This window comes from Egretta garzetta, unplaced genomic scaffold (genome assembly GCF_000687185.1).
Source record: "Egretta garzetta isolate BGI_Z169 unplaced genomic scaffold, ASM68718v1 scaffold539, whole genome shotgun sequence".
Lineage (NCBI taxonomy): Eukaryota > Metazoa > Chordata > Aves > Pelecaniformes > Ardeidae > Egretta > Egretta garzetta.
The window spans coordinates 481,389-504,397 of NW_009260760.1; the positions used below are offsets into that span (position 1 = coordinate 481,389).

General features: G+C 37.4%; 2 protein-coding genes across 2 annotated transcripts in view; one reads left to right on the forward strand and one right to left on the reverse strand.

Annotated features, from left to right (window-relative positions):
- Positions 1-4,163, forward strand: part of CERKL (ceramide kinase like) — a 65,632-nt gene extending 61,469 nt beyond the window's left edge. Inside the window, 3 exon segments of the mRNA XM_035901432.1 lie at positions 1,748-1,844; positions 3,093-3,268; positions 4,068-4,163. Of these exon segments, the coding sequence (XP_035757325.1) occupies positions 1,748-1,844; positions 3,093-3,268; positions 4,068-4,149 (355 nt within the window). The 3' untranslated portion in view covers positions 4,150-4,163.
- A 2,364-nt stretch (positions 4,164-6,527) lies between these two features.
- ITGA4 (integrin subunit alpha 4) overlaps positions 6,528-23,009 on the reverse strand; it is a 60,667-nt gene continuing 44,185 nt past the window's right edge. The window contains exons 16-29 of the mRNA XM_035901444.1: positions 22,649-22,803; positions 19,350-19,499; positions 17,991-18,068; positions 15,171-15,320; positions 14,364-14,462; positions 13,832-13,911; positions 13,395-13,481; positions 12,850-12,940; positions 12,043-12,150; positions 11,657-11,776; positions 10,060-10,179; positions 9,584-9,682; positions 9,263-9,382; positions 6,528-8,324 (exon numbers count right to left, since the gene is read on the reverse strand). Coding sequence (XP_035757337.1) covers positions 8,232-8,324; positions 9,263-9,382; positions 9,584-9,682; positions 10,060-10,179; positions 11,657-11,776; positions 12,043-12,150; positions 12,850-12,940; positions 13,395-13,481; positions 13,832-13,911; positions 14,364-14,462; positions 15,171-15,320; positions 17,991-18,068; positions 19,350-19,499; positions 22,649-22,803 — 1,550 coding nt within the window. The 3' untranslated portion in view covers positions 6,528-8,231. The remainder of the gene's footprint in view (positions 8,325-9,262; positions 9,383-9,583; positions 9,683-10,059; positions 10,180-11,656; positions 11,777-12,042; positions 12,151-12,849; positions 12,941-13,394; positions 13,482-13,831; positions 13,912-14,363; positions 14,463-15,170; positions 15,321-17,990; positions 18,069-19,349; positions 19,500-22,648; positions 22,804-23,009) is intronic.

Consider the following 23,009-nt stretch of genomic DNA (forward strand, 5'->3'; position numbering starts at 1 on the left):
CTCTCTTTTTAAAAATAACCTGAGGAATGCAGTCCACTAGTAGGGTAGGAAGAGCAGACTCTTCAGACACTGCTTCGTTTCTCATGTTGAATAGCATCTTGCCTGCAAGGCTTTTCGATACGGGAAACACAAACGTTGCGCTAATTGTCAGAGACTCAAGACTCATTATGGAAGAATCAGCTAAACTCAGCTACGTTTCTTCACTCTCTCCTATTCTGCCCAAGAGGGTTTTGCCATGTGAAGACATCCAAAGTGGAATGAAAGCTTTGGCCACTGCCTGTAACTCTAGTTATTCTAGTCTAAATTTGCAGAAACGTGTCAAGATACCTTTAACTGTCTGCACCCTTTGAGCCATGCAGGACGTTTGTTTCTCACAGCATAGGTGCTGTGCTTCGGTGCAGACTGGACTTCCAAGAGAATTAATGAGAATTCTTAGTCGTCTCTGAAGATAAAAGGCCAGAGTGCCGAATTCATTGCCTGGTAGCCTGCTGTGCCCTTTTATTGCAGCAAATATTATAAGGAGGCAACTTTTTCAATTTCACCATTGCTGTTTTCTAAATAAGCAAAGTACTGCTATGCCAGGTGACTTGTTTAAAGGTTATGTAAAAATTGTCTTCCTAGACTGTGCTGTATCCTAGTCCCAGAACATTCCTGATGCAGTTGTTCAGTAGCCGGTAGGAGTGGGGAGAGATCTGTGGTTGGAAGTATTTTTTTTTAAATATTCTTAATATATTTTCCAAGCATACATGCTGAATAAATAAATATATAGGTATGTATGCATATATATTCAGAAAATATGAAATACATCATCTCTATATAAAATACAGTCTCAGCAGTCATTGTCATGTTCATCAGATACTCTTGTTGAACACTCATTTGTCTCTGTAACTTAAACAGGGCTTAGGCACGGTCGCATTGAGATTGGGGTTGTTAGCTTCTGCGACAGGGTGCAGTCGCGCTAAGGAATCTGTGAATTGATAATAGCTCATTGCCCAGCTCAAATTCTCAAAGACGCTAAAATATCAGTGGCGACTGGATACCTAGGACCACTGTGCATCTGCACTGTAGGTTCTCTTCTTGATTAATCTCTATTCTATGACTGTTTTATCTTGTACAAAATTCCCTTCAGCTTTTAGCTTTTATGCACTTTGTGAAATGTGTAAGTAGAGCTGTACTGAGAATTGCCAAGAGAGCTTGAATAGCAGCACAGTGGACGGTCAGGATCTGTTGTCAGGGCAGCCTGAGTGTTGATGGAGGAGGTGAAGGAACCCGTCCGCACCGGGTGCTAAGATGGGGACGTGCTTGCATGCATCATGGGAATGGTTTCTTGGTAAAGCTCTGCCTCACAGCATTTGTGGTAAGGGTTATACTTTGCTGGGGAGAAAAGCGTAAAGATAAATTTGTGATCCCTGACGGTTAAAAATCATCTGTTATGTAGAAAAGCAGGAGTTTTTAAATTGTATCAGTTATGTTCAATAAATTCTAGATATTGATAAGGGAGTACAATTTTATTATTACAGTGCATGTTATAAATATATAGATGCTAAATAACCTCAATTGTCTAGTTTATATTGATCTATAGAGGGTGGGGTGGGGCGCTTTTTTTGGCAAAAATATTTGAGACTATTCTATTAATTTACTCTCGCTAGCTTTTTTTTTTTTCCCCTAAATTTAGACTTTTGAAGAGGCTGTTAAACTTCCAAATTAATGAATTTACTTTTGTGAACTAAGTTGGTCTGCTTTTCAGGTTGAATAATGGAAGCATGGCCCTTATTGTTGTACAAAATACTTCTCGAACAGAGTTTGTAAAACATCTGAAAAGATATGCCAGCGTAAAAAATCAGGTACTGTTAATTTCTTCCTGGTGATTATAAAAAGAACAGTTAATCATGAGGGTAGACATGCTGTAAGAGTTAATGTTAGCATCCTCATAAGGAGACTTAGCTTCCTGTCAGAATACATTAGTCCCCTTTTTATCTGATTTTTTTTTTTTTTTAAATCACTAGACTAATACCGATTAGCCTATTTCAGCCCATCTGTTGTGGTTTAAATTGTATTTGTGTTGTGCCATAGTTTTATGGGTATAAAGTCCTTTCACCACAATAAAGGAAAAGCACACTGTGTTTAAACTGTGTGTAGTGCAGAGATCAAGAACACAGACTGGGGGGGCACCATGCAACTCTTTGTCGGAAATAGATAAAGTCCATGGTTTCAGCAGGTCACTGCGTGCTATGTGGTGGCAGTGGATTATGAACACCGATTTTTAGCAGGGATGCGTTCCATCTAGTTACCAATGTTTGCAGGACTGCATTTCAAAATTTTGGTCGTTACTCTGTTTTTGAAGAGAAAAATAAGCATGCAAGCGGAGTGCCTTCTCCTTATCCCGAATATCTGACGCATAGCCTAAGCGTACCCGTCCTCCTTCAAAGGTTTCAGGATTATGTGAAATCAACTTTTACAAGAAGGTTTAGGTTTGAGTTAGACAACCGTTCCACAGTCAGCGAGTTTGGGGGAGAGGTGGGTGGCAGTTCCACGTGACACCACTAACGGCTGTATTTAGGAAATAGTTTATGCTTTTGGAGGAAGGCTTTGCTTTTCTCTCTACCTTTGTATTTAGAAATTAGGGATGCGGACCCCCCCTTTAAACTTCAGATGCCCATTGACTGCAGTTCTACCTAGCCTCATTTAGGACAGGATTACTGGTAATGATGAACAGAGCACAGGAAAAGATCTGCCTGGACTTTCTTCACATATTCTGAAATCCTGTGCCACTGTGGCATGTGCCAGATACACCACCTCACCTGTAAACTGAGCAAGTCTGATATGGGAATGGAAATGGAATGCTACCATTTTTTTCTGAGGGAATATTTAGGATACAAAAAGCACGTTCATCTGTAAATGCTAGCTGGACTATATAATGCCTCCTGCGGTCAAAGCTAGAGTTGAGTTCCCATCTACTTAAGACGACCGAAAAAAAAAAAAAACCAAAACCCACCAAAAGCAAGCTTTTTAATTTCAAGTAATCCAGTTTGTTGCTAAGCTACCACCTGTATCTTTCATCTTCATTTAATATATATCTGTGTTTGGTTTAGTTCAATTTTCCCTTTGTTGAGACCTACACAGTTCAAGAAGTAAAAGTACAACCGAGGCTTAAGAGTGGGCCTGATGCCAAAGAAAATACCTATTTGAGTCCTGCTTCTGCAGAAGGAAATTACCCCTGGAATATAGATGGAGACTTAATGAAAGAAGCGTCAGAAGTTCATGTCCGGTAAGGCTAAGGATCAGTTTATGGGCTGTATATACCTGTAACAGATCAGTATTGCCATCTTAAATGTACATAATACAGCTGGCATCAAACCTGGGTGTTGTAAATCCTGTAAGAACAGCACTGGTTCCTGCTTTGGGGCACTGCACGCTCGGGCCCCTTTGCCGCTGTTGGGGCCCCTGCCCTCTTTCCTTGTGCCCATCTTTAGAAAGGTTTGTCGTGACCCACTTGGCCTTGCCTTTCTGGTGCTTCATCAGCTTCCAGCTCCACCTCCTCTCTTCCTTCTGCCTGCTTTACCCTCCTGTTTCTTAGAGGAGAACAGAAGTACATAAAGGTCCGTGGCTCCCATGAGGAGCTCCTTTTGCGATGAGGATTCCTGCTTGGAAAGCAGTCTGTGTGTAACCTTAACAAAAACACGTAGTTGTTCAATTGTGGGAAACTTGGTGCTGCTTGAGAGTCATCTCTGCAGCTAGGGTCGGAGGAAGAAACTAGGAATACGTAGGGGAACCGGAGGGTTATCAGGGGCTCGTTCCTCTGCAGCGCACGCAGGATGAGTTGAAGGCGCAGAGCTCAGAGTAACTGGCTGGTATGCAAGGGAAAAGCAGATCATGGTATAGGATATGTAATATATACTGCTAAAGTTGATCTTGTAGGAATTGTCAAAACGTAAATCACCTGATTTTTATTCCATAGAGCAGTTAACGTATTTGTTCTCACCCCACCACCCCCCTCCAGAAAAAAAGTGGCACCCCCATTGCACAAGTTAATGAAATTGGTAAAGTTTGACCTCCTCACTTCACAGGGTGCATCCTCAACTTATTAATCTCTATGGTGTGAACACTGATGACCTGGAGACTTCCCAAGCAACGTGCAGTTGCATCTAGCAGGGAGGGACAGACTGCAAGTTCTGTATCAAAGAATCCTCTTCCCGATGCACAGCTTTCCACTGGCCCCGTCTCCCACTCGCTGAACGCAGTTGTTGGAGCAGAAGCTTAACCGGGATGTTTATAGTATTTCTGGTTTAAAGTTTTTATCAAGTTAAATATTTTTATCAGGTTGTATTTAACTGTAAAGAAACTGTCATGCTTAACACAAAAAAATGAAAACTGGTTGTATTGGTCTCTTATAAATTTGGGGTTCAAGAAGTGTCTGTCAGAAGAGATTTGGGGTGTTTTCTTTAAAATTATTCTAGCTTTTGCAATAACCATAGTATGAGATACTTCAAAGTCTGCAGATGCTACCGATGTTGTCAGGTAACTCAGCTCAGCAGAGCTGGTGAGTGGAGCTGTGGTACCACCTCATGCTGAAGAACGGTGGCAAAATCCAGGTTTATTTTTTTTTTTTAAACAAGTACTTCCATTTCTAGGTATTTTTTTAATGTTGCCTTAATGTATTTGCTTTCAAATTGTTTCTAGTCAAACAGTAATACAAAAGAATATGCTGATGTCTTATATGGCTTTTCTTTGAAATGTATTTTAAAGACTACTCTTTGTACAAAATAGATAAAATCTTTTTAAATATTTATCCTAAAACTGTAATGATATTCAGCATAGTTTTTGTTGTTGCTGAGAATAAAGTTATGATAAATAACTTAGAGTTGACTTAAATTTTTATAACTTCTTTATGGGGCACAAGCATAATTTTTACGAGTGTTTGGGGTATTTGGTAACTTATTGAATATTTAATATAATTACTTGAGGTGACAGCAAATTAAGACCGTGCTCTTTCTGGGAACTGGCTTTCTCCAAGATGATGAAAGGTAGCAGACCAACACGTTTGTCTGTCTGCCGGACCATGGGGATAACGAATGTTTTCCTGTTCACTTGTCTATGAAGCGCTCAGAAGGTGGCTGACAGATAATGGTATGAAAGCTGTGCTGTCTTGAGGCTGGAAGGAGTTGCTTTAAGGTCTTTCCTCAGTAAGTGGTCAAGTATAATGTGAAATCCAGTCACTTACATGTTTGTTAAGTCAAAGCTCTAAGCCTTTACATGGGAGTATCTCAGCTGCAATAGCTTACTTGATTTTTTTTTTTTGATTTTTTTTTTTTTTTTAATACTACTTGTGAAAACCTCTTACCTGTGATAAAGACACAAGGTAAAGAAGTTCCTGCACCTAAAGTGTTTCAGATGATTATTTGTCTCCTAAGAGCGAGCTGTTACTTGTTGGGAATCTAGGGTAGTTTCTACAGGCAAACCTGGCCAACAGTAAAGGCCAAGTTCATAACGAACCGAATGCCTGCTTTGGAGGCAATTTGTTATAGGCATCACAGAGCTAGGTCTGCTCTTTGCACTGGCATGCATGGCTGCAGCACAGGATCAGCATCACAGCACCCTTTGGGCTGGACGGGGCCCTGCCAGGGCTGTGGTCCAACCTCCTCCTCAGAGCCGGTGCAGCTGTGAGATCAGATCTGGTCGCTCAGGGCTTCATCCGGTCTGGCCTTGACACCTCCAAGGATGGAGACGACACCACCTCTCTGCACCCCTGTGCTGGTGCCTGGCTGCCCTCATGCCCAGCTGCACCCTCTCCGTTCAGCTGGTACCTGTGGTCTGAGTCGCAGTGAGTAGGCTCTGGTCAAACCACTATAATTGATCCTGTATCACCTCAAATATTTTTAACATGTTAAGACAATTCAAACTAAACTTCCTGAAGTTGTCTAAGGAGGAGATTCCAGCTACATTTAGTAGATTTAGCGGGTTTTATTACATAACTGAAAATGAACAAATCAATTGAACTTAGAGAACAAGCAGCATTCATGTTGGGGTTCCTTTTAATACAATGAAATTGCATGATACTTTATAACCTTGCCCCCATCAGGACAACGTACATTCATTTTTTTTTGTCAACTGTGTTTATAAAAGCTAATAAATTTTGGTTCATATCCTAAGAACAGGCAGCTAACATTTACATGTTAATAATAAAGTCTGAATAGGAAGCATACAATTCCCAAGGCGACATTGTCACATGTAACATGTCACATTGTCACACTTACGTAAACTATTTCAAAGATAAATAAAATGCTTTAGTTTCACTTCTTTGCGTTGTTTGCACTAAAAAGAATGTTACTGCTTCTTCCAGTATTTGAGGTATATTTTTCACACTATGCTCTCACATCAGACTAGTTTCTGTTCAAAGGTATTTTGGTTAAAGTGCAAAAATTCACTAAAGCCATTTGGAAGATAAGCATTTTGTGCATATTTTCATAGACTAGCAAGAAAATGTTTCATTCTTTGCATATTTTATTTTGATTTTTATTTTTTTTTAAAAATATACACACATTCATTTGTCTTTACACTGCAGAAGGTTTTGAGAGAGAAACTACTTTAGAGCAATGCACATCTTTGGCATCAAATGAAGTGAAAGGAAATTAAGAAATGGTCCCCGATACCTTTAGAATCTGTGGACAAAGTGGCTTTTATGGCACCAGACACTGCGATAGCGAACGTGCTTGTTGAAGGCTCTCTGTATCGCTTTTGATACAGGCTAATTCCCCTGTATGTACGTATTGCATTCATTTCTCCTTGCAGCTCAGAAAGACATCAAAGGCACGGCAAGGAAGGCCATTTTGCGTACTGCTGTTGCAACAAATTCAGCTGCTGAAGAAGCTGTACATTCTCCAGTTGTACTGGGGAGCAAAGTAATTTTTTTTTTTTTTCCCCTGGATTGTACTATTTCACCAAAGCTAGGTGGCAGTGCAAACTTATCTAGTTGAAGAAACTTCCTGTAGTAGCAGAGCAGTGGTTTGAACCATATTTCTGTTCGGTCATTTGCCCTTCCGCTGAGTGAGCGGCTGCTGCAGATGCCTGTTTGGATGGTGTTCATCTGGAAACGTCACAAGAATCCAAGCTAGCTCTCCAAATGACTTCCTTGTTAAGTACTTTGAGGTAAAGGGTGGCACAGCTAAAGATAAAATTTGGCCCAGGGAGGTTGGCATTTGGAGTCTTTTGGGTACGTGTTGCTCTGCTTTGTCATCACGTGAAGTCTCTTTTTTTTATTTTTTTTTTTTCTTTCTTTTTCCCCCCAGGTCCTGGAAGAATGCCAGTACTAAATACTATGATGCTAAGTACTATAGAAAAATCTTCAAATAAATAAAAATAAATACTTGCTTTAAAAAAACAAACAAACAAACACCCCATGTAGAGATATTTCATTGGAGAAGTCCAAAACATCACATCAGCAATATCCAAGGTAAGGATGAACCAACTCATTCTCTCATGCTTGCAAGTACCACGTTAAAGATGGCCATGAATTCAGATCTCCAATACATTATTACTCTTTCTACAGCTGAGAGAGGATTCTGTGCTGCAGCTCCAGGCTACCCCACAGCCTTCCCTGCTCTGAATCCACCTTTGACCTTCCTGGTTCTGGCCTGCCTGGGTGTCTAAGTCTCTGCCTGTGAAGCCAAAGCTTACGAGGTTACCTTCAGAAGCCCAAGAGAGCTGCCGACAGCGGTTTTCTACATCCGTGCGCTCTACTTACTGTCCTTTGAGTGGTTTAAGCTAATTTACCCTTGTAGAACTGCCAAATCAAGGTGAGGGAGGATTTCTTCTTCTTCTTGAATGTCTAATCAAAAGATCACTGAAACGTGAAAATTAATAGAATAACTCACGCTCATGTGTTTGAGATCTTATTTTCCAGGATTGGCCAAACGTTACTACTTTCTAGAAATTCTTCTTTCCAGTAAGTAATTCTTCTTCTCTTTATCTTTAGTGTTCTTCTGTCTGTTTGAAACCAGGTATCTATATGGCATTTCAGATGTTACTGTGAGACTTCAAACTGCTCTACTGTTTCCATATTAGAAAAACAACAGTACTCTAATGTGTAGTCCTCCGTACAGTTCAAGGAAATAAAGGTGTATTTTGGAAGAGCGAGTGAGCTCAAGACCAGTTTTCTTGTCACTGATGTTTCTCCTGTGAATTAACCCGAATCTTAAATTCTTCATTTTAAAATCAAATGTTTATTTGCCATTTTAGTCATCTTTGTTCCCACTTGTAAAACTCCAGCTGTCTCTTCTCCTCTTGTCTTGAGGGACAGATTTGTATTGCCTTTTGAAAAAGCCAATCTGAAATACATAATTTTGGAACCTGTTGTCAGCAAATCTCTGTTACAAAACCTAAACCATAAAAGATGAACTGAAATAAAATGCTTATATATGCTGTTTACGAACATTGGTATTTGCCCTTGCTTTGTCATACCAAGTAATCAAGTGTCACTCATCAATCAAAAAAATTGGTTTGCTTTTTCTTTTACATTTTGGGAGGCCAATACTTTCCCGCAAGTATTAAGGACGTGTGGGCTTGTGAACCGTAAGAGTCCACAGAATCCAGTATTTTTTAAAAATATGAAACTGTAATAAAACTTTCCTGTTAAATTTAATTTCTACGCTTCCCTGGGAAAAATGATGGGTAAAGAAGTTAATGATGAAAGAAATGATGTAGGTAAAGAAGTTAATCTCTTAATCGCTTGACTTCCCTGGGAAAAATGATGGGTGGATGAAGTCTGCATGTAGGTAAAGAAGTTAATCTCTTAATCGCTTGTCAGAGAAGCTGCTTCCTTCATAGTTTTCTTTTTTTACTTATGCACAGGATTTTTTTTTAGCATTTATGTTGCAGTTTAAAATCTTAAACGTTTTATTCTGGCATGAAACGATGATGATGACTAATAGTCTGCAAGTGCCAAGTGACATTAAATGGGGAGCATCATCCCACAAAAATGATCCATTTGATATTGTTGAATTATACAAATCATTTGCACACATGAGATGCCTTATAAAACATGGCAAGGGGTCTGTGGTGTTGAATAACAGAAGACGTAGAATGTGTAGGAGAAAAAATGAAGGAAAATGGAGCGGTATTTTGAAACAACACAAGCTACAGGAGGAATTATGTATCTTTTGAAAGGACAGATTGTTTGTCCTTTAACCTGCATTAACAGATCCAAAGATCCCCCAATGGTGTGAATTCCTGACTACAGAACAACTGAGAAATGCTGAAAACCTACCTTCCATAATAGAAATGACAGCAGCAAAAGCAAGGTAACACCAACTATTAAGCCTATTCCAATAATGAGCACAGTAACATGGTATTTTGGCTTCTGGTGGTGCACTCCTTCCAAATAGACCTGGAAAGCAGAAAGTAAGTTTAGTGCTAGTTGATTTTTTTTTCCTTTCTTCTGAAAGATACTAGAACAAACTAGGAAAATTAATTACATTCTTAAGTAATTAACACTGTGTATAGATATGTACTGAATTCCACTATTCTAATTGCTGTTGTTTTTTCTACTTTAACAAGTTTATCACAAATTCATTAAGAGAACTCTTACGTATGCAACTTGCTTGTCCCTGTGGAGTTCAATAACTTTTGCATTTTTTTCTGGTGAGGCTGTTGCTCTTACTTCAAACTTCAATGCTGATGCATCATCCTGATTAAAAAAAAAAAAAAAATCCCATCCTTAAAAAATAACTTCAACACATTAATTCCTACCCAGCAAAAACGGTAACACAGCTGCTCACGGAAACAGAATCTCACACAAACACACAAGGGTGCCTTTTTCTGATCACAAAACAAATTAGTACCAGCAGCTGGAACGAAGCCCAGTTGGATTTTACTTAAGTCCACATCCATGCTGCTTTTCTTAGAAAAGTACAATTATGAGTTGAAATTAAATCCCAATCCTACATAACCCAGCCAGAACAGGCAAAGCAATACAACATATAAAATAAAGTGATTATCTAAAATACGTATTTTTTTTCAATGCCTTGAAATATTCCCCTCAAGTATGAAAGATTCATGTGTTACCATTTCTAAAAGCGAAGGAGTAGCCTCCAGATGCAACTGAATGGTTGCTTCTTTTCCACTTTCCATGTTTCCAAGCTGGCAATGTATTTGTAAGCAAAGGCTGTCATTTTTCATGCAGTACTGTAGAAGGGAGGGAAAGATTAAAACTTAAGTTTATCAACTTTAGCATTAAGGTGATAAATTTAAAACTAAGGTATTAAAGACACTCAGGAACAGAGTAAAATAAAAAGATCCATGTTTGTTCTTGAAAAGCCAGGGTGTAACTCTAGGCTGTCATCCACCCCTGCCAAACCATAGGTGCTAAAGGAATAGTATGAGGGACCAACCTAACTGTTACAGACAACAACAGGTCCTTTTTCTTAAAAATTCAAATTTTTTATAGACTGAAAAATAACAATTGTCATAGTTTGGTTATATGGTGGGGTATTTTTGGTTTGGGGGTTTTTTTACACTGTTATTTCAAATTAGCTTTTATAAAGAATTATAAATGATGATGACTATATGATATCCAGTATAAACAGTATAACTGATTGATCCTTACACTTGTACACTGACAGCTAGCACCGCTTCATCAGCTTCGGAGAAGACAAAAAACCAAGCCTGTACACGATTGTATTCTTTGGCCAAGGCTGCAATGCCTAAGGTCTGATTTGATGTTCTAGTGCAGGATGCCTGTCAGTCATTGGTTGATGTTCCTTGAAACATGCTTTACTTAACGTCCCAAATTAACATATTTTAAAATGTCTAGCTTCTTTCAAGTCCAAAACCAGGACAGTATTGAACAAAATTGTACTTTATCAAACACAAGTTGCAGGACAGAGAGATTTCTATGAGAACAAACCCTCAAAAATGTAACACTAGAATAGCAATTCTGGTTTGGACTACATAGGCAAGTAGCTGATCTCCAGCAGGGTCTGTAAGCAGGTACAGAGGGATGAGCTTGAACAGGCCAGGCCTGTACGATATTCTCCCAGCCTCCCAAGTATTTTTAGTAAGAACTTCCCAAGCCAAAAGTGATTTCCGTGTATTTTATAACTCTTAATGACTTTCAGTCCCATTAACTTGTATAGTCTCCCCTGGAATTCACTTATTTTTAGCATTCATAACACCCTTCAGTTAGAAGTTCTACCATGAATACTACTTCTGGTTTTTGTTGTTTTTTTTTTTAACCCGGCTCCTATTAGTTACATTTGATGGCACTTTTTTGATGTGGAAAGGGCAATGAATATTTTATCTGCATACGTCATGTAATTAAAATTAAGGCTGTTTTTCCCACATGCATAATTTTCCATTTGTTACTGAATTTCATCTGCCATGCTGCTTGCCCACTCATTCAGTTACATAACCCTTCAGCAATTCCTTGTAGGTGACTGTCATCCACACTGACTGCAGTGACGTGTCATTAATCAACTTTCTCATCTTAGTTCTCACCTCTTTCACTAAAGTCACTTATGCCTACGCTGAGCTTATTGCAGGCCCCACCACAAATCCTTGGAAGACTGCTGTGGTGACCTCATTATGTAAGACACACCGTTGTCTTAAGCCTCATTCATACAGTCATTTATTTCCCACTGATACCAAAAAAAGCAGACCTTACCATTTGTCTCTTAGCAGGCTTTGAAAAGAAAGTGACAACATCCTTTAATATATTTTCATTCTTCTCTGTTGCATTACAGTTTCTGGGATATTTATTATAGGAGCACTGTCCCACTGTTGTCTGTAAATAAAACAACATCATCACTGTTAGAAATTAAACATCAGATAATAATTAGAATACAGATTTCGGAAAGGCAAGAAGCTCAAAAGGAATGTAAATTTTACTTTCAGAATTTTAAAACACATGGAGCTGAAGATCTCCTATTCTTGTTCATTCGGCTTCACCATAGCTAACACCTTGAACACATACTTAGTACCTAGTTCTGCTATGGTCTGTTTCTTTTTTTCATATAGCTAATAAAATGATATTAAGTAACCTGTGCTTACCTTGATGTCCAATATGTTGAATAATTTGACATCACTGGGTGGAAATGCATTAGGTATCATTATCTCTAAGTTTGTATTTGGAGCCATGCTTGGTCCTGCACTGATAACCTTGTGGGGAAGAATGTTACACACTTAAAGCTTTAATTCGTGGTAGCTATTTAAGTAACAAAAATATTATATAAAGCATAAATACATAAAACTTCACAGAATGGGGTAGCACCGGCATTGTTAACGCTGTCGTGAAAGTGGATTCTGCTAGGAGTTGTAACTTTTACCTTAATTCATTCTGTAGGCTTACTGAACCCTTCACTTCTCTGAATGCAGAGTAAGTAGTGCTAATCTGCAATGACTACCCTGAGGTCATACAGACTGCCTTCCGGGAGAATATGCAAAAGGAACTGGGAGAGATTAATGTCTAACTCCTGCTTTTAATCCATTTGAGACAAATCTGATACCTGTAGATCCTCTTATAAGGAGTCCCCTTTGCTTACCATAAGATAATTCCTTTTAAAGTGTTTCTCAATGGAAGAAGTGGCAAGTCAGAACTGCTCTACCACTCAATCCTGCTTGTGCCAAGTATTTCTTCTCTGACCGTTCAGTGGAAGATCATCCAACCCAAAAAAAGTGTTCAAAGAGGGATTATTAACAGCCACTTCCCATCACTACTGCCCAAAAGTTGCTCATCATGCCCCTGTACTCTTAAAAAAGTTCCCTTACTGACTGTGCAGAGTGTCATTAGATACACTGGAAATCTAAGCACTAACCTTCAAAACAAGGATAACAGGGTTTACAAAGAGAAACTCTTACATGGAAAGTGAAGTTGATACTCTCCTTCATACACATAGCTGGTGAATCTTCCTCATTTGTTCCATAAACAAACGAAGCTGGTGATACAAATCTACAATGGTTTAGAAGTTATTAATGAATAGAATTGCTATATATATCTCATTAGTATAACTTTCTGCTCCATGCTATCTCCAGTAAGATTGGTTCTAAGAAAATACACCAGTTTGCATTGAAGTAAATCTAGGAACACTGAGTAGAAGTCCTCTACCTTCCTACTCTTTCCTTTTAAAAAGGCAGATGAATCAGAAAAAGTCATGAATCATCACTATGCTTCATGAATGCCCCAGAACACAGATCTGCTGTGCTCTTATTAAATGCCTCTTTCTATAAAAAATATTAGTCTGTTAAGAGACAAGTTTGAAGCACTATAGATATCATTGGTCTCATCTCATTCCCAGGATTTCTCAGCTACGTCATGCTTCTGCTTAAAAGCTTTGGGAATTTAGAATAGTAACAAGACAGCAGTTCTATGGATGTGCAGGTATAGCAATAGCTGACTTACTTACCCATGAGTGTTTAACTCAATCTCATATTTTAGAGGTACATCTAAAGTCAGCGTGTTATCCAGCAACATGTTCTCATCTTCGTTTTTACTGTAAAAACACAATGAGAGAAAAATGAGTATTGAATGCATCTTCATATGCTATGCATTATTTCTATAAACAAATACTAAACGGATCTTTTGGCTTATTAAAACAAAAATATTTTATTGGTAACAACATGTCAGGCAGTAAAAAAAAAATAAAAGGAACATTTTATACAGACAGAAACCTGCTCATTATTTAAATAGCTATTATCTGGTTTTTTTTATTTTCCCTTACCCTACAGACGTGCAACTGATGTGCTTTCTTGCAATTGTGCTTTGCTAAGTCTTTCCAGTGTTCCCATTCTGTTTTCCAAAGCTAGTAATATTTTTCATTGAGCATTTTTTGTTAGACCTTACCAGGTAGCATTAATGAAGATGTTGAGGTCGTCTTCTGCTCTGGTAAATGAGCTTGCATCCAAGAGGAAACTAAAATCCAGCTGTAGAACAAATAAAATTTCCTTTATATCGAATGATAGTGTGTCTTGACACAGTTTAAATAAAAACATTTTATTAACCTAATTTAGAATTTCCTGCTCTAAAAAAATTCAGAGCCAAGAAAATGCTGGCTTTTTGTGTCTTCCTCTGCCTTTCTATTGACCTAACACATTTGTTCATAGCCTTAGTCAGCTCACTTGTCTAGGAAGCCAAGCACAATCAGCTGATGCCTAATACCAACAGTGCTGTCCCTGAATAAATTATTCCAGAGAGAGTTTAAGCAACTAATTTTAAAACTAGAAGAGAGATTCAGGTACCAACATGATAAAATATGTTAGTTGGGAATGAAGGAGATAGATAGTCTGAAAAACAAGCTTCTTCCCTCCCTGCCCCCGAAAATCCTCCTAACATATTTAGGGTGTTTTTAAAGCTAGGAACTTCATACATAGCTTACCTTTGATTTTTGATCTACGTATAAGTAACCAACGCTGCACTCTAGTTTCACTGCATGAATTTCTTTATCTAATACTTCACAATGTATCTGGGTTTCTTCCTAAAATAAAGGACAAATTATTAATGATTAAAATAAACTGCTTTCTTCAGACATTTCAAGTTACATAAACCACCCAATTTTAGCATGTGTGTATTTCTCAGAACTAGGTGTTTGTTATTTCACTGATGCAAACATACAGAACACTCATCTTATTCACGACTACTTTATATTGATTGCTGTATCCTGTTACTTCATCTTCTGTTTGCTCATAGTGACGTATGCATCAGACCCAGACCCACACAAGTTTAAAGCCAGTCTCTGGAAGGTGTCAGGGGGATTCTACACAGACAGTAGTTATTTTAAAAAGGCAGAAAGAGAGAAAAATTGGATTTGTGACTTCTTCATAGGACTATCTGTGAAAGCGAGCAGATTCAATGAGATCTTTGTGATCACTGAAAACCTGATCGTCAGACAAGTAGCAGTAACATCCTTGAAATATATTTAGAAACCATTTTTTTAAATTTTAGTTGTTACCATCACAACCTATTATTGAAATGGTTTAAGTCACCTGTATTGATTAAATTGCATGTGGTTTAGGTAGCAAGAAATCTGAGAACTTAAAAACTGGAGTTTTGCCAGCTTTTTTTTTTGGGGGGGGGGTAGGTTCTCAGTATCTAAAGAAACTCAACACAATTTAAAAAATGTCTGGCTGAAAAAGAAAAATATCAAAGGATTACTGTTTGACAGATTTTTTTTTTTTGTTCTTACCAATTCTAAAACTCGGATGAAATAAAGACCTTTAGGGATTTGGATGTGGAGGACGGTGTCATATGCTTCATCTCCAACATTAAGCAGAGAAATGTTCAACAATAAAGTCTTCATGCTTCCGACCACAAGATACGTTTTCTTATCATGAGGTGAGACCTATAAATTATCATACTATCAGTGAAAAGTAATTCTATGTACAGGTTGCATGCAAAAATACTCCTCTGCTGCTCTTTTAGTTAGTTTCATTTGGTTCTGACAAAGCTCAGCTGAGATCCTTAGGGAAGTTTTTACTCAGCCCTGTAACCGAAAGTACTACACCAGGCAGATGATGGTCAACTCCAGTACTGCACTTCTTAAGGCTTGAGGTTATTAATGTGGGAGCAAGAAAACTGTTATCAGACCAGTCATGCTTCTGGCTTCTACAAGCCAGGTCCTTTCCTTTACAGACCAGAGTAGCCATGTGCTACCCCTACAGTATTTTCAGATATTATTTCAAAATTCACTCTTTGTACTCAAAGTATAGGGCTGCGTTAATATGAAACAGGTCGCAAAGAGGGCAAGTGAACATGCCTCTCTTATGATCTATGTAATGTTCTATAATCATGTTACATGTACAGACACCCTATGGGGGGCTAAAAGTAAACTTCAGCTTGACATTAAAGTTTAATTAAGACTTGCAGAAAGGCTGCCTAGAAATAGACATTTATCAGATATTCTGGCTTGAAACCAAAGCATTAGTCACTGAACACCTCTGGGAAAGAAGCTGGCACTTTGAAAAGCAACAGAAGGTAAAAGCACTGCATAAGCAGATAGGTTCCAAGACAAAAGCGAATTAAAGAAAAACACAATGTTAACATTTCAGCAGCTTGATTAAGTTTAGGTTTAAAACTTAAAGTTGTTTTACTAGTTACATGCTTACTGTTCAGTCCTCTTATATGCATTAAAGCCAAGCTCATTAACAAGACGCTGTCACAAAGATGCCTCCCAGCTTAACACGCAAGTACACAAAAGCACCAGGTGCACATCTGGGACTACAACAAAGCTGAACTAGAGCTTTTCCCCGGTAATCATATTTCATTCTTCATTAAAAAATGCATGATGCGGACTAGAAATTTATGGAGCAGGCCAAAATCTAAGCTATTTAAACAAACATGATAGTGTATACATGAAGACTCATAACTCAGTAAGTAAAGCATTACATTGACACCCCTATTTGATTTCATTCTTTTAAGACTAAAAGTGTTTGCTTTGCTGTTCAAGGATAATGAATGCATTCTGTCTAGACAAAATAAATTAACGCTTCACAGCTAACTAGTTTTTAATCGAGATTCTAGGGGCACAACGTAATTTAAGGTGATACTTCACACTTTATCAAGATATTTAGCCTATTTATTTACACTGAAAATCTGCTACTGGTACCTAATGCCAAGCAGGTATGTTGTAATCTGTTTTCCTTTCTTAGAGCTTTGAAGTACTTTACAAAACTGTATTGCTAATGTCTCAAATGGAAATGCTGCACAATCTTTCTTTCCAAAAAGTTTATGACCCTTCAAATAACATAACCTTCGAGCCTAAGAAAATGAAAGGGCTTAAGACTCGTGCTACAGCCCATGCGTTAAAGTAGGCAGAAAGATACTAATCTTATTCTGAAATCCATGAAGATGAAAAAGCTTGTGCTCAGGATCACACAGGTGTGATTAATCAGCATTATGTGACTGTCATCATCTTTCGGTGTCATTTTAGGTTGTTCAACCTAGTATTTCCATTAAAGTAGAATCATCTTTAAAAGTGATAAATTACACAAGGAAGTCCAGACACAAAATGCCTAACTAGCTGAGATGCACAACAGGTACAATTTCTCTTTTTGCACACCAACACCACATATTTCTTGCTTTGAAGTATAATATTCAATAAAGAAAAAGGTTGTCATGATAAGATGTAACTTAAAATCAAATCATTAAAATCCATTCTGAATAGAAATGATGGTACATGGCTTAACACTTTCCAAAGATGATGCTAAATAGAAGCATATCTCACGAAGTATCACTTGCTGTAATACAGAGTCTGTGAGACAATAATAATTGTATTTAAATACTTTGAAAGTGCATTAATTATCTTGCATAACAACCACATTTAAACATGATACCTAATTGGAAGGAATGGGAAAAACTGAAATATACTAAAGGGTACACAAAAAAAGTTAGGGATGTAAATGAAAAAAAATCACAAACCAAAATTAATTTTGGAAAATGCAAGCTAATTCAACCATCTGGTGTCTCAATCAGCAGCATAAAACCGAAGATATAATATTCTTAAGTAAATGAGGAAAAAGAGCCACTTAATTATTTTATAATTGAAATAATAAACCTTACAACATCTTAGTACAAAACTAAAGTATCTTCTTCGTACAGTGCAAGTACAGTATCTTCACAAGAGCAGCAGTAGAAGTAATTGATAGCTTGTCCATTCAACAGTAGTTATGATGTCTATATATTGACTACGCATCGTGCACTGTAGCTTAGCCCAGTTATATATGAATTGTCGGGTACAAGTTTACCTTTTTGTGAAGAAGATACATTTTATGAGCTGTGAGTCTTCTAATTATGCAAGAACAGTTCTTCAATGATACACATTTCTGTTACATTTCCTGAAGATTTACAATTTTAAAATATTCTTCAACTAAACACAGCTTTACTCCTCATTTTCTCAGGGACTCCATAGTCTACTTTTGCAAAATCATGTTCTTTAAAAGATTAAGGAATAATTTGGATAAAATCTTACTGAACTTCTTTCAGAAAAATGGAAGCCACATTATACTTACTTTGGAAAAACGACTTTTCCAGAAACTCTCAAGTCAGCAGAACAGTTTTCATGGGAGCAAAATCTTGCAAAAACAAACTATATAAGACAAATTAAAAAAAAATAAGCACTTTAATGTGTTATGCATATTATAGTGAGTAAAACCATTTCCAAAGAAAGAAACATATCACCTTGTTACCAAGTATCTGGAACTGGCTAATAGCTCTTGCTCCTAAAACCAATTTAATCGGGCTATGATTTGCCATTTTCCAAACACATTCTGGGCACCCTGAATAACAACAGAGAGGCTTTCCAGACTCAGTCTCTCACAATTAAGCAGCAGGTGTATGTTCAGCTGATCTTTTAAAAGTAGCACATAAAAAGGGCAGAGTGTTTTACAGGATCCAGAACCGAGGTCTCTGCAGACTCTCCTTATGATAGAGCACATCAAATTTTGCGAGAGTTTCATCACACAAACTTTACTTATCATACTTTTAGTAAGGTTTGATGAGACTAGAGACACCATGAGTTGCATGTGTCTGTGCCTTGGCTATCAGCACACTATAGAGCACGGTTATGTCGCTGTATTCAACAACACCCTCTTTCTCTCTAACTCTGTGGTTTCTAATACAAAATTTTGAATGAAGATGAAAAGCATGCCATTTAAAAGGAGCTTTTATATATCTCAGAGTTCTGATAGTCAATTGCATCTGAATTACCGGAAGCTTACTGTTTGTTAAGTCATAATATGTTTAGGACCATTTGGTAGTTAAAAATTCAAAGCATCCTGACTTTTGCTTAAGTCAAGTCTATTAATTCTTAATAAGTGTTTTTGAGAAAAAAAGTTAACTTCATACTCATTTAAGGATACAGAATACACTCTCCCCCCCCCCCCCACAGAACTAGTATTTCAGCAACATCTTTGAAACATTTCGTGATTAATACCAACATGATATTTTGTATTTAACACAGAATTAATTTTAAAGAACAATTTGATACCGGAAAGTGACTCATCCTGTGCAGTTGAAAAAGAATGAATATTTCAAAGAGCGAATTTCACACCTGTGTGTTCTGAGATATTTAGTATTATATATTCTTGCAAGTTCTCTGCACATACCTTTTTTTAAAAAAAAACCCAAACCATAATACAAATTGTATATCAGTTCTGCAAAGAGGTTTTTGGTTTGTTTTGGGGTTTTTTTTTAGCAAAAAATTAGGCATTTTTTAGCATGCTGGTGCATTAATTAAGATCAAGGCACTAGGTGCCGGACTGGAAAATGCATTCCTTCACATGCTATGGATGTGTGAAGCTTTTTTAACGGAAGATTAAAACGTGAATATTTACTTACTGCATTTGAAAAAAAGAATTCATACACTAACCTTGCTTTTTATAACATCTTTATCTTTCCTCTGTTGAAGAACAGGTTGAAGTGGTGAAAACTCTTGAGCATTTCTTTTCTGTAGAATATGATGCCCCAGTTGGTAGCTTGCTTCAACATGTACAGGAGTCAAGATATCCCTTACATCTTTCTATGAAAATTGGAAACCTAATAAGTTAATCATATAAGACAAGACATGTATGCTTATGTTTTAAAGATTATAAGGTTCCCTAGAACTAACTAAAACAGGAACACTTATTTTTTACATGTAAAATAATTTCATATGCCATATGGCTCATATATGTTTCCAGACATCTTTGTCGCTGAAGCAGGTAATCAGAAATGCTGAAAAGCATAATACATTCAATGACAGCATCAGGCATTTCAGAATGGAAGCGCCTTTTATTAAAAGAAGTCTTATTGAATAGTGAACCTATTTCTGTCAATAATACTGCCTTACACACCTGCTGTATGTTGCCGTACTGCCCAAATAGAAAAATAGGCAAAGGTTGGCTTAAATGGAAAAAGTTAACCAGTGGGATAATGCCAGACAAAACCGATAGGATATTTCTGTATGAAATCAAAAGGAATTCTCCCACCATACCACTAAATCAGGTCATGACTGCATTTTATTCTTCTGCTTCTTTATTTCCCATTCTGTATTAAAAAGATTAAACTCCTCAATAAATGACCATTTTGTACATAAAGCCTTGACTGTGTAGGAACGTTGCAGATCAGAGCCCAAACTACCTACTTGTGAAAACTGAACAGCTTGAAGCACCGAGTACTAACAATAGCAAACCTGATTAAATTATTCCCTAAGTGTAGGAGATAGACAGACACTGATTGTCCCTCCACATGGCCACTACTTTAATTCTTATCTGGAAGCTTGCTTTGGCCAAATCACATATTATCTAATCCATAATAATTTTCCACAAGGTCTTCTCTGCATCTGCTTTATATTACTTCCATTATACTAATTAGCTATTAATTAGTCTTTACTCAAAATACATAAAACATACATTGTCTCTTGCAAGGACTGTACTTGACAGACATTCACACTTACTTAACTTTAGGAGCTTCGTACAAGTACAGAAACCTCAGTGGGTGGAAGGAGATGCTTATAATGCTATTAATTAAGAATTAAAAAGAAAAAAGAATTATATGGAGGAAAAAATCCTAATGATAGGCTATAGGAAGTGATGAGCCAAATCATATCCTTCCTCCTACACAAATACCTGCTGATGCTGGTACAGCAATCTGTACAAGGTCAGCTGTCAGTCAGATCCCTCTTAGCTTACAAAACTCATATAAGTAAGTGGCAATTTGCCATTGCTCCTGTAAGTAACATTCATTTAGGTGCAACTACCAGTTGAGATGCATCTGGGCAATTTTCCAGTAGATAACATAAGCTTTCCTTTCCACCCTGAAGCTTTATCATGAAGAATTGGCTTCTAATGGTGTCATAAACAAAAAATAAGTAAAAGGAAGGAAGAAGAAATATACATGGAAGACTTTTTCCCTGCAGGTTTTTTTGTAGGTGTAGAAAATTAAGTCTATTTCCCAGCCTGTGTGCAGGCTCAACTGCACCTGTCACCTTATTAGATCTTTGCTACCTTGGGCATTTTAAAGAAAAGACTAGGCAAACTAGTCCATTATTTTATTACCCTTGTTTCCCCTTACAGCTAAATACTCCCTGTCCCTTTAAACAATTCTTTTCCCCTTTAGATAAGGTCTTACAGGAGAGAAGTCTATTTTTTCTGAGTTTAATAAAACATGGTTCCTCTCTGTCCGCTAGTTTTTATCATTTAATTGTGGGTTTAGGACTTCAAGTTCTTCCCATTTATTCTCCAAAATTTTTGTTGGAATAGGCAAGCTTCTAAGATGTTTGATAGACTGAATCACTTTTATTCTTTCTTGTCCAGTAAATAGCCTTAAAAATTTTATATCCTTGTCCTGATTGCAGTTGTTTTTACTTTCAAGACAGGCCCCTCATTCATCCTTCAGAGCGATACATCAAGCACGATTACAACAGTTCGTTTCCTCCAGGGCAACAGTAACTTTGAGATTACTGTTGCAGTTAAGATCTTACTGACTAGATTTTTACTAACTTACTTCCAAGTCAGTACCTAAATTTCAAAGGATAGTTGTTGTTGTTGGATCAAACTCTGCTTCTGGAGGAACCAACAGCTAACTTCCTCCTGCTGAGTAGCTGCTACCATCTCTATTATTGGTGTTGGTACAGGCCTCCCTGGCTAGCTGACACCTTGCAAATCTCGTGGCTTCTCCTCTGAAGCACTTCTACTGGCAGATTCCTTCTGCAACAAAGTTGTAGAAACCTTCACAGACAGAAAACTGTAACCACATTCACTACTAATCTGGTCCAGGATTCAGGTTGGTACGTCCAGGAGGAAGACTTATCTGTGCAGGCTTCACTTTTGTGAGCAGAATAGAGAGATCACTTTGTCAGCACAGTGCACGTTCTTCAAATTGTTCAGCCCTAAATTCATTCATGAAACTGCTGCGAGCACTCTTCCTACCCTGTTTTCCACCTCTTGATTCTCTGAGTATTTCCCTTGGTGAGTGCTGAATCCCTTGCAGGGAAAAATCAAACAATTCTGAGCAAGTGTTCTGCTTCACACCCTGCTAGCCTTTGGCTCCTTGCAACACATTCACAAAACAGACCACGCTATAAACCTGCAACTATAGATTCTCTTCTAGCAATTATCTTCATTTCACTTCCTATGGATCAGGAACGGGTTCTTTTCTTATCAGGCGAGTCTACCTCATCTACTCACAGTAAAAAGAGGAGCAGGACCATACATGTGTTCTTTGAAATAGTTACAAATGAGAAAATACAATAAACATTTTCTCTCTGTAATTAGAAGTTTTAAGATTTTGCATTAAGGAGAACATAGGAAAGTTCCATCAGAAATGTTCAGCAGAAAATGTATGTTATACCATGTCTATTTGGTTGCTCCAAACTGGCCTCAACCTATGATCTGTCATCCATTAGAAAGGGTGAAAAAAACGTCAAGAATGCTTACTTCACCACTGTGATAATTATTACTATGCACATTCTCATTGACATAGGAGATGGCAGACCCACTGACTTCTTCACAGAAAGCTGAGAAAGCATCATAATTGAAATATATTAATAGTGGAAGTTACAAACACAAGTATTTTACTTCCAAAATGATGTGATGCAATTGTAAATAAAATCGGTTCTTTTGCAACAGGTGTACTTTTCAAAGGAGAACAAAGGATTTACAGGACAACACATACTGAAAATTACATTACCCTCATAAATGTTGGATGATCTTTGCAGGCAGTACTCTTGCTGTAAATCTTAACACTTCCTGAGATTGTATCAGATGTTCCATTGGAGGAAAAATAAAATCTTGCTTGTGTATCCACTTTTCTGTTCACGTCAACACTCAGAATATAAAGCAGTACTGCAAAATAAAACCCAGGGAAAATAAAAGTTATAAAAACTTTAAGTGTTATAATTTTCATGAATGTATGATAGAAGTTAAATCTTCTGACTTACTTCCTTCAGTATGTTCCGTAATACCCATTTTGAAATGCTCCGCTTAAAAATTCTCTGACATAAATCCATACCTAATGAAAGCTTCTAGCCCTAAAAATCTAGAAGATTGAT